This window comes from Candoia aspera, chromosome 3 (assembly GCF_035149785.1).
Source record: "Candoia aspera isolate rCanAsp1 chromosome 3, rCanAsp1.hap2, whole genome shotgun sequence".
In the NCBI taxonomy this organism is placed as follows: domain Eukaryota; kingdom Metazoa; phylum Chordata; class Lepidosauria; order Squamata; family Boidae; genus Candoia; species Candoia aspera.
This window is the reverse complement of record NC_086155.1, coordinates 136,191,806-136,206,859: the sequence shown is the minus strand read 5'-3', so window position 1 is coordinate 136,206,859 and position 15,054 is coordinate 136,191,806. Positions and strand designations below refer to the sequence as shown.

Sequence of the window (15,054 nt, the reverse complement as noted above, 5' to 3'; positions counted from 1 at the left end):
AGTGGGCTAGCCCGGACCCAAGTCCAGAAGCAGGGGGTTTATTGCTAAGGATCTAGAGTGGGAAGAAGCGCCACCGATTGTCGGGAGCCTTCCTCTCCAGCTAGAGTGCATCTTCCTACCCCCTGAAAAGGCGCTGCTGACCGGCGTGGGGACAGGGTGACATTCTCCAACGGAGCAGAAACTCTCCCGCTTGGGAAAGCGAATTCAGCCCCAGGGAGTCTGCTGCCGAACAAGTAAATCCCACAAACCGTCCTCCGGGCTAGGCAAACCGCTGGTACTCCTCATGCCAAGCGAAAGGAAAGGAGAAGGGAAAACACATTACCTTGGGAGCCTGATGCTGGGCGTGTGGCTAGGAGACTCAGCAACTGTCTAAGGGCAAGTTGATGGATGGCATAATTGCGTGTACAGAAGATGGCAGCCAGAGGGATCTGGAGCCTCCGCGGGGAGCCCGCAGGCCTGGAGGCGGGGGTGGACAGAAGCCAGCTGGAGCGGAGCGGGAGACCGCCCGCCCGCCCTAGGGCTCTCCTCTCCTCTTCTCTCGGCCTGAGTTGTGGGATAGATTCAGCGGAGCAGGAGAAGAAGGGGAAGGGGAGGGGAAGGGGAAGGGACTTCTCTCCCTTTCCTTTCCTCCTGCCCCCCGCCCCCCAGACGACAGTCCCGATAGCCCTCCACGGATTTTGTTTGGCTGCGCTGCCTTAACGCAAAAGCGGCGCGGGGGTTTGATGGATTTCCTCTTCTTTAAAGGCTTCAGGAGGCCACCAGGCAGGGGGCAGAGAGCGGAGCCCGGGAGAACTGAAGGCTCCTGAGCTGGGGGAAGAGGAAGAGGAGGAGGAGGAGGAGGAGGTGGAGAAGGAAAAGGAAAAGGAGGGGGTCAGGCGGGAGAGGGAGAGGGAGGAGGAGGGAGGGAAGGGGAGCTGTGCTTGTGTGAAAGAGCGAGCGAGAGCGAGACCGGGAGCGGGAGAAAAGCTTGCGCAAGGGAGGAGGGAGAGATGCTCAGGGCGCCACTGCCAGACCGCTGAGGAGGTGGCCCAGGAGGAGCAGCTTCCATGAGCTCCGAGATCGGGGGCCCAGTGCCTCGCAGCCCGGCCTTGATGAGCCAGCCGCCGCCGCCGCTGCCTCCCTCCGCCCTGGAGACGTCCAGCACCGGCAGCAGCACCTCTACCACCCCCGGGGGCGGCGGCAACAGCACCGGCGGCTGCGCTTCCGCGTCTGCGCCATCCAAGACCAAGAAGGCCAGCTCGGGACTGCGACGCCCGGAGAAGCCGCCCTATTCGTACATCGCGCTGATCGTTATGGCCATCCAGAGCTCGCCTTCCAAGCGGCTGACGCTGAGCGAGATCTACCAGTTCCTGCAGGCCCGCTTCCCCTTCTTCCGCGGCGCCTACCAGGGCTGGAAGAACTCGGTGCGGCACAACCTCTCCCTCAACGAGTGCTTCATCAAGCTTCCCAAAGGGCTGGGCCGGCCGGGCAAGGGCCACTACTGGACCATCGACCCGGCCAGCGAGTTCATGTTCGAGGAAGGCTCCTTCCGACGCCGCCCGCGGGGCTTCCGAAGGAAGTGCCAGGCGCTCAAGCCCACCATGTACCACCGTATGGTCAACGGGCTGAGCTTCCTCCCGCAGGGTTTCGACTTCCAGGCGCCCCCTGCCGCGCCCCTGGGCTGCCACCCCAGCAGCTACAACCCCCTGGACGTGATGCAGGCCGGCGCTGCCTACGAAGCCCACCACGTCCCGCACATGTCGCCTAACCCAGGCTCCACGTATATGGCCAGTTGCCCGGTCCCGTCCAACGGTCCCGACTACGGGCCGGACAGCAGCAGTAGCCCGGTGCCTTCCTCGCCAGCTATGGCCAGCGCCATCGAGTGCCACTCGCCCTACGGCAGCCCTGCCGGACACTGGACTGCCTCTGCGGCCTCGCCCTATCTCAAGCAGCAGGCCCTGCAGCCGCCGCCACCGCCCGCCGCCGCCGCCCCTGCGGGCATCCACTCGGGAGTGGCCTCCTATTCGCTGGAGCAGAGCTACCTGCACCAAAACGGCAGGGAAGACCTCTCAGGTACCGCAGCCGCCCCGTCGGGTCCTTTCCTCTTTCCCAACCTCTCTCCGCCTCGAAGCGAGTTGCTTCCTTTTCAAGGGCTGAGGCCACTTTCCTGGGAATCTGTAAAGAAAACCCCCAAAGGTTTTCCAGGGCCAGGTTCGGGTCTCAAGAGTGCTTGGGCCGAAGCCAAATCACATACTTTGGAGGCCCGAGGCTAAGCCCGCTGGATTGAAAGGATTCAGTGGAAAATTTACCGCGAGGCAATATTGCGTTGCCCCCTAAGCACCCGAGGGGAACAACCCCGTGGGGTCAGTTTCACCCTCTGGAGCCGGGGAGGACAGCCTTCCCTTCCCTTCCCCTACTTGCAGGCAGGACAGTCGCGTTAGTAAATCCCACTCCTTCCTACTTAAAGGGTCACCTAATAGTTTATAGGTGTTCCAATCCTGTTTAGAAACGCTTAGTTTGAAGTTCATAGATCATAATCTGTTGTTTGTAGGAGATTCTTTGCATACTGACTTGGCAGCCGGAGTCAGCTAAATAGGATGTACTTCAAGTAGAAGGACGCCATTCGGCAGTTGTGGGTGTTTGTATACTCACGTGTATAGATTGGAGACATGACATTCTTGAAAGGGAAAGAGAGAAGGAAGTGAATCGCTTCTGAAAGCGAGTCCTGGCGCGGTGGGGGCGGGGGTGTGAGGAAGAAATCTGAGAGAATCTGGCTGCGATCCTAAGCAAACTTACTGGTGCTCAGAATCTCAGCCAGATCGGGACCCTGGATGGGAACGTTAGATTCGTATATGTTGCCGTTTCCTATTTGATCTAGAGTCTTTATACTGTGTACGGGTGATTGGCTTCATTGGGCTGAGGGTGTGTGTGTGCCACGGGAAATTGCATTGTTTCTCACTCTTGAAAGTGAAATTTAGGGTAGGTGTAAAAAAATCCCAAACCACTAAATTTCTCCTGAGTGTTGAAGAGGGAAAGAGAGACACAAAATTCCTCCGCCAGCTCAAGTTAAGTCTAACTGTCAGATAGCAAGCCGCGAAGGTCCTTCTCTAGAACAGATGTTTTCAGAGAAAACACCAGCTTTGGTGTAAGAAAGCAAAAGCTTTCTAGGGGGATGGGGCGAGAGGAATAGACCGATTGTTCGGGGGGAAAGTACAACTGGGTTAAGGAGAGAATGCACATCTGCAGTCTAGCCTCAAGGCATCTTGGGATTTCCAAGATCAATCTCGAATTTCGTTAGTTACCTCGTTAACCCTGGATCCAAATCTTAGTTCACCAACTACCCTTAGCAACAGCAGGGTCGTCGCATCCAGGAACTTCTCCACACTAGCGATCCAGAGCTATGAAGTTTATTAGATGTAATTCTCCCACTTTTCCTCGCACCCACAGTCGCATCCCAGAGTGAAAAGGTGCCAGCAACTTGTGCAACTCCATTCAGAGCTGCCGTTCGGAGCACCTGGTGTTTTTTAACTCCCCGGCGACAGTGCCAAGCTCCTCAGCCTCGTCTTCAGGCGAGGCTGAATGACCGAGGCAAAGTTTAAACGGGATGGCTGCAGTTTTAAAGCACCCCCTGGAGCTGAATGGGGTCGGATGCCGTTCTCGTTCACTTGAACGCTGTTCTTCCGAGTAAAGCTGGGTAGGAGAGGCTGGAGAGCGGCCTGCGAGATCCCGTTTGACAACAGGGAGAAAGAGGAGAAAGAGAGAGAGGGAGGGAGGGAGAGAGAGAGAGAGAGAGAGGCGGAATGGGTGCACACACGTAGGGAGGGAAAGATACAAACGCCAGGAGTTAATAAATCAAGACTGGTCCCGACCCAGGCCCCTACTAATCGGTCCTTTGGAGTGGCTGTGGAGTCTGGTTGTTTAACTTTGCCGTCCTCCACACGTCTTCGCAAGGGCAGGCCCTTTAAACACTGACTCTTGGAAATCGGTGGAGCTTACATCCGAGCAAAGATGTTCGGGACTGTGTTGTTTCTGGTTCCCTCTGAAATCACTGAAAGCCTTCCCTTCCTTCCCAGGCTGTGTGTTCATGTAGATTGTGCCAAGCTTTAATAGACTTCCCCGGCAGAATTTTGCTTGGTGGAGCCTTTTCTCCTTTCCCACAGGAGGAAAAGGCTAAATCGCAAAAGGGAACTTTTGTCTGCTTATTTTAAAAAATACTCTCAAGGTTGTACCGGGCTAATTGAAAAAGAGGGGGGAAATGTAATTGCAGCCCGCTCTGCAGATGACAGGGCGGAAGGAGCCGTTCTTTTCGCATTTTCTTCCAAAATGCAAAAGAAGGTGCGAACGTGGGGCTCAAATTATTTCTATAACTGGAAGGAACTGCGTTTTTCTCTTTTCTCAGTATGTTGCTTTAAAAAAAATAGTCTTGGAAAATCTGGGGGAAAGAGAGACAGAGTGGAGAAAATAAGGCACCGAAATGGGTAAAAGATGTTGAGCTGGGATGGGGGGGGAGGGGGGAAGGAGATGGATTCTCCGAATAACCCTTTTAAACGTGGGTCTCGGAGGTTAACTAAACAAAGACAGTCTGGGCTGGACCACACCGAAGGGGACTGAAGCTTGACTTAACCCAGATGAGCGTGAGGTCTTGTTCAATTTTATGGGAATTTCAACAAGTAACAAATACAGACGACCTTGTCCACTGCCTGGGTTTTCTCGTCGGTGACCTGCTGTCAATCAACTGCAGAAGCCTTCTCGCAACTGCCCCCCCCCCCCGCAACACATCCAAGCGCATTTGTTTTTAACTGGGAATTTGAAAACGATCCTTCCTGAAATACCTTTCTTATAAACTGTTATAATAATAACAACATTAATATTGACAACTACAATAACTGGGTAGAATTGGCATAAGGTCTTAAGACCAAAAATAGGGTTCTAAAAGATCTTTTCTTTCTTCCTGCCTCTTTCTGGGCAGTTCCCAATGCCTTACTTCTGAAGGTCTAAATATAATTTCGGTTGTTGACTTTAATGAACACAGACAAAAAATGCTCCTGCCCAAAGTGTACACGAAGTACAACTGCCCAGTAAAATGCAGTTTCCTTCTCTCCTTTCGTCCAAAAATATCTCGTCCTCTTCTCCCCTTCCTTTCCTTGATCATTAGAGGACTGTAATCAGAGTAATCTCACCAATCCCTGTCTACACAGCGCTCCTCAAGGAGGAGGCGGGGTTGTAGTCCGATCCCTAACCTGGCTTAACCAACCCGCAGCCCGCCTCAAGCCCGGCTGGTCAGCCACACGAAATCTCAACTCGGCCTCCGGGAATTCATAACCCTTCGCATTTCTGACGGCTACTACAGCAGGCGAAGGCTGAGTTGCTGCTTATTCTTTGGGTTCCTTAGATGCAAAGGAGGGGATAAGATTTCCGTGTTTACTCAGAGGTGAGTCCCGTGGTCTTCCACGAGGTTTGCTCTCCGATGAATGAGCATTAGCTCAAAAGCCTAATAAAAGCTTTTTCATGGACTGCGGTCGCTGAAGATGCGTAGAAGGAGGCTCCTCAAGGTCACTGAGGCGCTCTAAAATAAGCACTGTATCCATCTCTGAAGAAGCATCGCACCCGGAGTTTCCTAATTAAGATTTTTAAATCTAGATCTAGATCTATAAGATTTAGAAATGTATCCTCTACCTGGGAGGTGAGCCCTGAGTTTTATTTTTGAGTAGTAATGGACAGGGATGCCAAAGCACTTCCCACCCATCCCCCAAATTCGGAGGACTTTTAAACTGAGTAATTTTCAGTCGATGCGATCTTTTGATTATTCCAGCCCGCTTTTTAAGACAACAAAGGCCTAAATATAATTAGAAAGCGAAAGAAAAACATTCTTTCAGAGCAAGCAACCACAGCCTTGTGGTTCCTGTCCACTGGAAACCTAAGCCTCGCGGTGTTCATAATCTGTAGTGGAAACTCCTGCAGGGCTACTAAGAAAAAAGCCCTCCTTAAACCAACGAGGCTTTCCAAGACAATTAGAAAATAGACTGGAGTCGTTAAAAGTGAGGGCAAGGTTTGGGAGTTTGGAGCTGACAGGGCCGTGCACCGCTACTGATGAAAGGACGCAGCGGAAGGCCCGAAGCGAGGAGATCTGCCCAGAAGATCCATTTCCCTCTTAGCAAACATCACGCGTTTGCGATGGACGGCATAGTGGCCAGACTCAAGGCCTACGGTCCTGGAGAGGACTAGAGAGATCCCTGGCATCCAACTTCCAAAGTCTCGGGTTTGGGAGCGAAATGAGTGACTCCAGGGCAGGGCCGCAACTAGGGAGGGGGCAAGCGGGGCATGTGCCCCGGGCGCCGCGGGGGGGGGGGGCGGGGTGCGCCAAAATGAGCGCGGAATCCATGTTTGCCCCGGGTGACACAGGCCCTAGTTGCGGCCCTGCTCCAGGGGCCTCGAAAATTCGCACCGGCTATTTCGCCATCCAACCACAGCCCTTGCCAGAAGATACCGAGATTTCCCCTCCGCGGGACTCTTCAGTGGGTCATTTTCTAGGCTGGGGGGGGTTAGGAAATCGCCTCTCTTTCTCTCACAATCGATTTTTATCGGCCACTCAAGCTTTAGCAAATCATCCACGGTTTAGTGCCGCCGAGCTGGTAACACCCGTGCGCCCTCCCCGCTGCCTCTTTGAGCCTCCGAAAGGCCGAGCAAGATTGGAACCAGAGATCTCGTCTTTCGGAGGCTTAGAGGGGAAAAGAATGAGGAAGGGGATAGCAGGGCGTTTTTTCGCACACTCTTAATCCAAACCGAACTGATTGAATCAGGGATGCAATAAAGCTTGCCGGCTTCCTTAGGAGCCTAAAAAAGGCGGCGGAAATCCAGGGAAGCGATTGCTTTGACCAAGAGGAGCGCTCTGGGCTGAGCAAAGGGACCGAAACAGGAGCCGGGCAGGAGGCGGGAAGAGAGGGAGAGGGAGAGGGGGAAAAGAGCACTTTAACGGCTACTCCACCCGCCTGGCAGCGTCGCTGGGCATGGGCTGGAAACGGTGGGAACAGGTTTTGGAACGCCTTCTCCAGGTCGCTGCAAAAACTCGGCTGAAGCAGCTGGCATTGGGGAGGCAGTGCGAATCGGAGGGAGGAGAGAATGTCAAGTGACTCCTCTAACCCCCTTTCTGTCCCAAAGGAAAAGAGAAGGGCAACGCTCCGGTCTTCCCGCAGGCTCTATTGATTGTTCTGCAAACTATAGAGAGGCGTCATGGCTCGGCCTTTGCAAATTCTCAGAAACTCGTATTTCTTTCTAGGGCGAATATGACCGTCTGTAGCCCACTCAGCGGAATCATTTCCGGCCCTTTCCGTCAGTAAACCTTGGCTCATTAGAATGAGTCGATGGTGCATTTTGCTCCCAGGACCTTAGATGCCCAACCACAGTGCTGGGTGGGAGAACAGAAGAGCCTGGAAGATGCCTAGGAATTCACGCGTCTGACCAGCTGGGCTTATCATTCCCGTGTATTAAGGCCGGGTCCCATCCCCGATTAGAGCGAGGCAACCTAAAGGACAAATACGTCCTTGCATTTTGGAAGCTAGTCCCCTTTGGCTCCACTAAGGCTGGCCGCCAGGTTAAAGAGGGCAGGACTGCAGCGTCGCCGAGCCATTGGAATCTCCGAGGCGTTTGCTGGATCTCTGAAGAAAAAAAGCCCAGGGAACTCAATGATTTTCCCTGGGATTCAAGAATGGGTGCCTGTGGATTTGCACTTTTAGCAGAACAAGCAGGTCGTTAAATTCGTGGTAAGGAAATCTACACTGCAAACGGCTGGGGCTAAAATCAGGAAGAGCGGCTTTTTTGTATCTTTTGTTTACTTTTCCCAAGCCTTCGCCTAGGGGATTGGAGCCGATCTCTGGATGCTGCGCTAGCGAAGTGTTCCATGAAGGAAGTCCATCCAGGCTGCAATGACCTCGAATACCCTGGCTCGAAAATGAGTCCCTGGTTATAAACAGGGCTTACTGGAAAGCATCGCGGTGTAAAATCCTGGTGCTGCTAATACCATTAGCACGAGTGGTAACTGGAGCTTATCTTGAAACCAGGAATTTTTTTGGGAGGGGGGAGGAGGAGAGATCAACCGGATGCACGAGAGATTCATTTACTTTTGTAATAAGACCTTTAAACCTGAAATAATCTCCCTCAAAGGAAATGGGGTCCTGTCCTGAAAATCCGCTTCCAATCCTGCACTTTCCTTCCAAATGGTGATTTAACGGTAGATAAGAGCGCTGCCGCTCGGTGACCAGGTTTTGTTTTCGTTGGGGGCTGTTTGGTTTGTTCTTATTCCTTTCCTGTTGCAACTCGCCTTAGCACCGGTCAAAAAGTGGATAAGGAAGCCAGAAAGGAATACATAATTCCCAGGTCCTCCACTGAATAAACTCACCATTCCTGCAAGCCAATGGTCCCAGTATCTGATTCTGCCTTTCTCCCAAACCTCCAGAGGAGAAAACGTTTGCAATGACCAAAATTAAGCTTTGGCGAAAAAACGGGGCATCACTTCAACATCTTGTTCCTTAGGATCTGGATCCTAACTGATTTCATTGTAACTCAAATGCTTGGTTTCGCTGTATTGCTGCATAGAAACACACACACACACACACCGGCTTTGTGTGTGCGCGCGCGGATGTGTGTGCGTAAGTAAAAGAATTCAGGCAAGAGAAAAAGTTCATCTAAACTGCACTCTTAGACTATCTGAGAGTCCCTGACTGGTATCACTGCTGTAAGTTTTACTTCTGAATAGTAGGATTGGCCTGTGGCTCTGAAGCCAATTGTCCATACATGTGTGCGGGCATCCGTTTTGGGTGATTTACTAGAAGGGAGCTTCCATTTAAGGAGAAAAAGTAGGGAAATACGGGCGCAGTCTTCAATCACGCGAGGAAACATCCTTTAGTTTTAAAGCTGGTGGGTTTCCTTCAGAAAGCTTAATATTGGCTTGTGGTTGCAAACATGCCAGCGCCAATCTAGACTGGCCACCTGAGAAATAAGCCCCACTGAGGTCAATCGAGCACTCTGAAGGGAAAGGCATATGGGTTCGCATCTTGACTGGAAGCATGTATGCTGCTGAACTTCCTTGGAACTTCCTTCGGAGTCCGAGCTCTAACTTTAGCCGGCTGGAACCAGGAGGTTTTTGAGCAGCCTCTGAGCTCTGGGTGATCCGTGATTCGGAGAATGGGTGCAAGCAGGATTCCACCCAGTTGCTGCACAGGCATTAAAGCAACTCCCACCTTCCAATTTGTCTGGCACGTGAATGCAGAACTACTATAATGATCGACATGCCCTTGGCATTTTTTTAAAAAACCTGAATGAAACTGAAATCCTACATGAACTTACCTTGGGCTCACCCACTTGAACTCAGTGGGGTTTACTTGTGTAAAGAAGATTAGGTAAAGCTCCTTCCAGCAGGGGCTTCTTCAATTGGGTGCCCTCCTGAGGTCCTGGACTGCAAGTTCTGTCACTCCAAGCCAACCAGGCTGCCTACTTTGACATGAGTTCTGCTTTCTAGCTGGCTCTACAAGAAGGATTCAGGAATTGGTTCCTAAGACAACAAAGTCACATACTGTAGCGGTTAAAGGCATTGGGCTAGAAGCCAGGAGGGTATGAGTTCTAGTCCTGTCTCAGGCATGAAAGCCAACTGGATGATTTTGGGCTGGTCACTCCCTCTCAGCTGTAGGGAGAAGGCAATGGCAGACTGCTTCCAAAATCATTGAAGCTCCGTCCCGCAAGGGGTCAGAGCAAGGAGCTAGCTGAACTACAGCCACCTTGCTTTCCTAGGAATCATCTGAACAGAGGGTGAGCTGAGCCAAGGAAATCAGGGGTGCAACTCAAGCTCAGCTGCCCCTTTGCAGGTTTCATGGCCCTTCTCGGGCTTGGTTGCTTCCCAAGGAAATCTGCACAGGCTCTTGTGGTAACTGTTTAACTTCAGCCAAATATTACTCTTAGTTTTATGCCTATGGTAATGAAAAAGGAAGGTGAGTGGAGGAGTGGGGCACGGAAACATTTGATCTTCTCCATCCTATTGTCTCTTCTTATCGGCATCGTCTGCCTGAGCATTGGTGGTGCTCTTCTCAAATGCTATTATTTATTACATTTGTAGCCCACTTCCTCCTCCCTCCCAGGGATGAAATTTAGAGTGGCTAACTAATAAATAAGGAAATAAAGTTCAGTATCGATTTCCCTTATTATTTTTACCTTGGGCTCCAAGTACGGAAGATTTTGCTGGTGATGGGACTAACAACAACAAAGGAATGTTTAGCCCACTGCCTTTTGATGGAGTTAATTTTAAGTTAATTTTAATTAAAATAGACGGCAAGGTCCGAATGCCTCTGACTGATTGGTTGATTGATTGGGCCCTTGATTGGTTTGACTCTCCTCCCAACCAGCCCCTTTAACGCTAAATGGAGGCCTGAGGGAGAACCCACGAAATTGGAGGTGTTGGGTTACATTTTTGATTGGTGACCTCTTCTCTGTAATGAAGAGCAGGTCAGCCACGCCATGGCTAGGAGAAATGTTCCATTCACTACAGGACTCAGTTTTTGCCCCCTGTCAAAATCCTTTCTCTTCCAAATAGCATCGGGAGTGAGTTGATGAGGGGTAGCAGTGGAGGTGTTGAACAAGGAGTGGAGATACCCTGATTCAAGTCCACCTCCAGGCACAGAGGGACACTGGGTGACTTTCGGCCAGTCACTCACATTCAGCCTGGCCTACCTCACAGGGTTGTTGTGGGGGAAAATGGAGGAAGGCATGCTAAGTATGCAGTCTTGATCTCCAGAAAAGAAGGCAGTGGTGTAATTCTAACGATACAGACTAAACAAGTCTGTTGGTTACAGAAAAGGTCAGTTTGGTGAAGTGGTTAAGGAATCAGGCTAGAAACGGGAAATAGGCAAGAAGCCAGCTGGACAACCTTGGGCCAGTCACTCTCTCTCAGCCCTAGGAAGGAGGCAAGGGCAAACCACTTCCAAAATCTTGCCAAGAACACCGCAGGGACTTGTCCAGGCAGTCACCAGGAATCAACACTGACTCAAAGGCACACATACACACATACAAATTGGTTAGAGAGGATGTCAGAAGACAGCAATTACTCACTAAGTATTTTGAGGGTATGAATGGGTGGCACACACTCAGACGGACACACACATACACCCATTCAGGTAGGAAGAGTTTTGTTATAATCACAAACATTCTGTGGTTAGAAGTTGGGGAGCAAAGGAAGTAATGCCGAAGGTTTGGTTCAGACCTCGCTCTAAATCCAATTCCGAGTGTGGTTTTTTGACGTAGTGAGGGACAGGAACCCGCGTAGTGCACTGAGTGGCCCCTGGGCCCCGGGGATCCTTCCCCAGAGGTGGACCTGAAAGGAGGGGCTGCCGCCTTTCCTTGAACTCTCGAGCGTCCTGTGGATTCCCATTTCCCGCTCTGAGACCGGGACCACTGTCCCGCAGGTCTCTGCCTCCCTACTCCCCCGCGGAGCTCCTCTTGGACTCGCCTTCTCTTTCTTCTTTCTCCGCAGTGGGGCTTCCTCGGTACCAGCATCACCCCAGCCCGGTGTACGACCGGAAGGATTTCGTCCTCAATTTCAACGGCATCTCGTCCTACCACCCCTCCGCCAGCAGCTCCTACTATCACCACCACCACCACCACCACCACCAGAGCGTCTGCCAGGACATCAAGCCCTGTGTGATGTAAACGCGGACTCCTTAGAGGAGCGGAAGGAGCCGGCCGGCGGCCGCAGGTGGAGGGCGGCGCGAGGCCGCGGAGGCGCTCCAAAATCCAGCGCGGCCGGGGCAGGGCGCGGAATAATCCCGCGGCCGGCTCCGACCGTAAGTACCCCGCACCCTTTAAAGCTACGGGAGGAAGGCGCGCCCGAGGGAAGCCAGCGTGGAGACGCGCCCTCTTCCCCCGCTGGCCTCGCGCAGCGCGATCCTCCGCAGTCGGAACCGGAGTTTCGTTTCAACCGGGACGTTTGTCTGATCCTTTCCTGCTCCTTGAAGTGAAACCCCCCTCCACCCCCCGCCGGACTGATGCCTTGCAGAAGAGCAAAGCCGGGAGGCGTCCCCTCCGCAGCGAACCCCTCTGTGCCCTCTCCCAGGGAGGGACCGACCCCGTACAGGATTGCTGCCTTGCCCGGGACCAGTTCACAGTTGCAAGCCCCGCACATGGCACAAGAGGGGAGGGCTACTGTTCCCATCTCGATTCCCTCTCGCAGTCAGCCCGACGGGGATGATGGGCGCTGAAGTCTGAGGCTCCGATTAGTAGACGCCCAGCCCGAGGGAGCTCCGAGATGCTCTCTCCCAAGGAAGGAAATGCCTGGCTAGATCGGGCTGCGGGCGCCCTGAGCCGTCCTTGGGCCGCACAGCCTTCCTCCGCCCGAAGCCCTCCGGAGAAGTTAGGTCACGATTCCCATCCTCCCTATTTATAAGATGATGGGAGCTATAGTTAAATCCTCGAGAGAGGATTCCGGGGATGAAGGAGGCTGGTTTATGCGGCGTTTTCTGCAGGTCCATAATAAGGCTGCCCTATTCCTTTGCTAGCCCGTGTTTTCAAAAGACGAAACACATCATGTTTTCGGTTTCATTTTATTTTATGTCTAGGTGTTTTATTTAAACAGCAAAATTTAAAAGGTTGGATTCGGACTTGGCACAAGTCTGTTGAAATCGATAGGATTTTAGATGAAGCCCCGTTAAATTTCGTGGAATGATTCTAAGGATGAGTAAGTCTGGGGCCAACCCGTTGAAAATTTTTGGCAAGCAGCAGCCACTTCGATTGGAGGTTGCCCTCTTTTCGTCACATAAAACTTTTTTTTTTTAAAAGAGCTTTGGAGTAAAATGTATCCATGTAACTCAAACAGAATCTCAGCTACTGAGCTGACTTCGCCTATGATATAAATGAAGTACTTTGTACTCCCATTTCATTAGCACCGCGTCCATCGAGGTCATTTACTTGACAGCCTCATTCCCCTCCTGCAAATTTAGCGAAGGGCAAATAAGAATTGAGAGACTTCTAGCAGCTGAATCCCCCACCGCTGACTTCGAGCGTCGCCGAGCCGTCGTTGAGGCGACGAAAATAGTCCTCATTAGAATTCTTTCGGCCCAACGACGGCTGGCTGGCGGTCGAAGAGGCTAGTGGGAGATCCATCCTGCCTCTGGTGCTTTAGCGTCTTGAAGAGTTCCTTCCTCTGTGGGAATGTCTCAGGAAGAGAGGCGAGGCTTTATTTTCTTTACTGTCATAGGAACCACGGGAGACATGGTTAGGAGGTAACAAATACGGAAGTATTTTTGTAGCAGAAAGCCTTTGGTCGTTCCCAACCTCAAGGCTTCTTTCTGTCTTGATTTATATTAAATGCCTTATTATTCCAGTACGCCGCTAAGGGAGTCCGCTGGCATCCACCAGCATTATCAAGCGGCACTGATTTCGGGGGTAGGATGCGAGTCCAGCATCTCCAAATTTCCAGATTTGGTTAACTCGTCTTGTTCTCAAATATTGCAACATTACCACGTTGGGGGTTAGTTTGTTTTCTATTTTTTCCCCTTAAGCGTTTATACCACAGTTGCTGTTGTTTTGTTTTTAAGAAAAATGAATTGAAATAAATCTTGTGTATACTCGCACACTATCGCTTTTCAACCGGAGAGTATAATTTGCACTTATGTATAACGTTTGTTGGTTTGTCAGAAATTGTGATGTACAAGGTTCTTGGGGTGGGCATTTTTTCCCCAATAAAACGTATGTGACACGTGCTTATTTTCCTTTCCCTTGGCATGTAACGCCTCCCCCTTTATATCAGCAAGAGGCCACGTTTAATCTTTGAACGAAAACGGGGGAAATGGCGGGGGAGCCACTGGTCTCGCTTTTCAAGGATAGAGCCCGGCTTTCCGCAGATTTTGCGGGCTTCACTTTGGGCTGGATGGGAGGAGAAGCTCCTGGCAAGACTCAGCTTGAACATTTCAACCGGTGGTGCCTTCTTCCGGTCACAGCTGCCATCTCTCGTTCCAGCGCCAGGCGGGGATCCGCGACAAGGGGCAAATACGCGGATTCCCCCTTTCTTTTATTCAGGGCACTGGAGCGCGGATTACTTCCTCCGAGCCCTTTTCGGGGAGAAAGTTTTCTCTCTGGGATTCACAATGGGTGTTTAGAACAGAGTCAATCGTGGCTTGCAAGTGACAAGGGTATCGCCTCTAGGCTAGCAGGGGATGACGGAGATGTGATACGGCATCTTTGGAGGGCATCAGATTGAGTAAGGCTGTCGCTCCGGAATCGTAGTCTGTTCCTAGGAAGAAGAGATTTCCTTCAGCGGACTAGAAAATCACCCCGGAAGAGACAGAATAGCCTTCCCAACCAGACGCCCTTCAAAAGGGCTGGACCAGAGCTGCCATCACCAGAACCAGCAAGTGCCCTGGCCATGGATTATGGGAGTTGTAATCCAACACAGCCAGAAGGCTTCAGGGTGGTGGAAAGGTAATACAGGCTCACAATTCTATCTCAATGATGGCTATTGAGTGGGCCCAGAACTCCACTCAACTCCAAATAGGTTTGTTCCATTCTGCCCAGAAGACTTTCTGTTCACGTGTTAGTCAAGGAGATGCCTGATAGAAAAGCAGCTCTGGAAACCCCATCGAACATCTTGCCCAATTTACAGCATTGATCTACATCGCCTTTCCCCAACCTGGCGCTCTCCAGATGTGCTGGGCTACAACTCCCTTTAATCCAGTGCAGTGGAGGTCGCCACCCACCAGCTCCAGGGACGCCAGATTCAGGGAGCCAGATTTACAGGCCCAGCTGGAATAATGGGCAATTAGCCCCACCAGGGTGTGCTCAGGATGTAGTTTAAAAAAGTCAAAATAGCGGCCGCCATCTTGACTGTTTTTACCACTCCTGCGAACAACCCTGAGCCTCAGTGTTCCCCTAAAGTAGGAGAAGCCCAGCGCTTCCTTACAGCTTTGAGCTTTAATGGCTCCATGGCTCACAGAACAATTGGTGAACCTTGTAGCAGAACCTTGTAGAGCGATCATTCCCTTATCATTGTGGCTCCACCCCTTATTCAGGCCATTTATCTTGTAGCAGTTTAGAAAGGAA

The 15,054-nt window shown here is 51.7% G+C and overlaps 1 protein-coding gene across 1 annotated transcript; it reads left to right on the top strand.

Moving 5' to 3' along the window:
• Positions 1-910: 910 nt before the first annotated feature.
• Positions 911-13,718, top strand: FOXF2 (forkhead box F2). The gene is made up of 2 exons (XM_063298817.1): positions 911-2,052; positions 11,495-13,718. Exons 1-2 carry the CDS (start codon positions 1,047-1,049, stop codon positions 11,668-11,670), a joined length of 1,182 nt encoding a protein of 393 aa, XP_063154887.1. The 5' UTR covers positions 911-1,046; the 3' UTR covers positions 11,671-13,718.
• Positions 13,719-15,054: the final 1,336 nt, after the last annotated feature.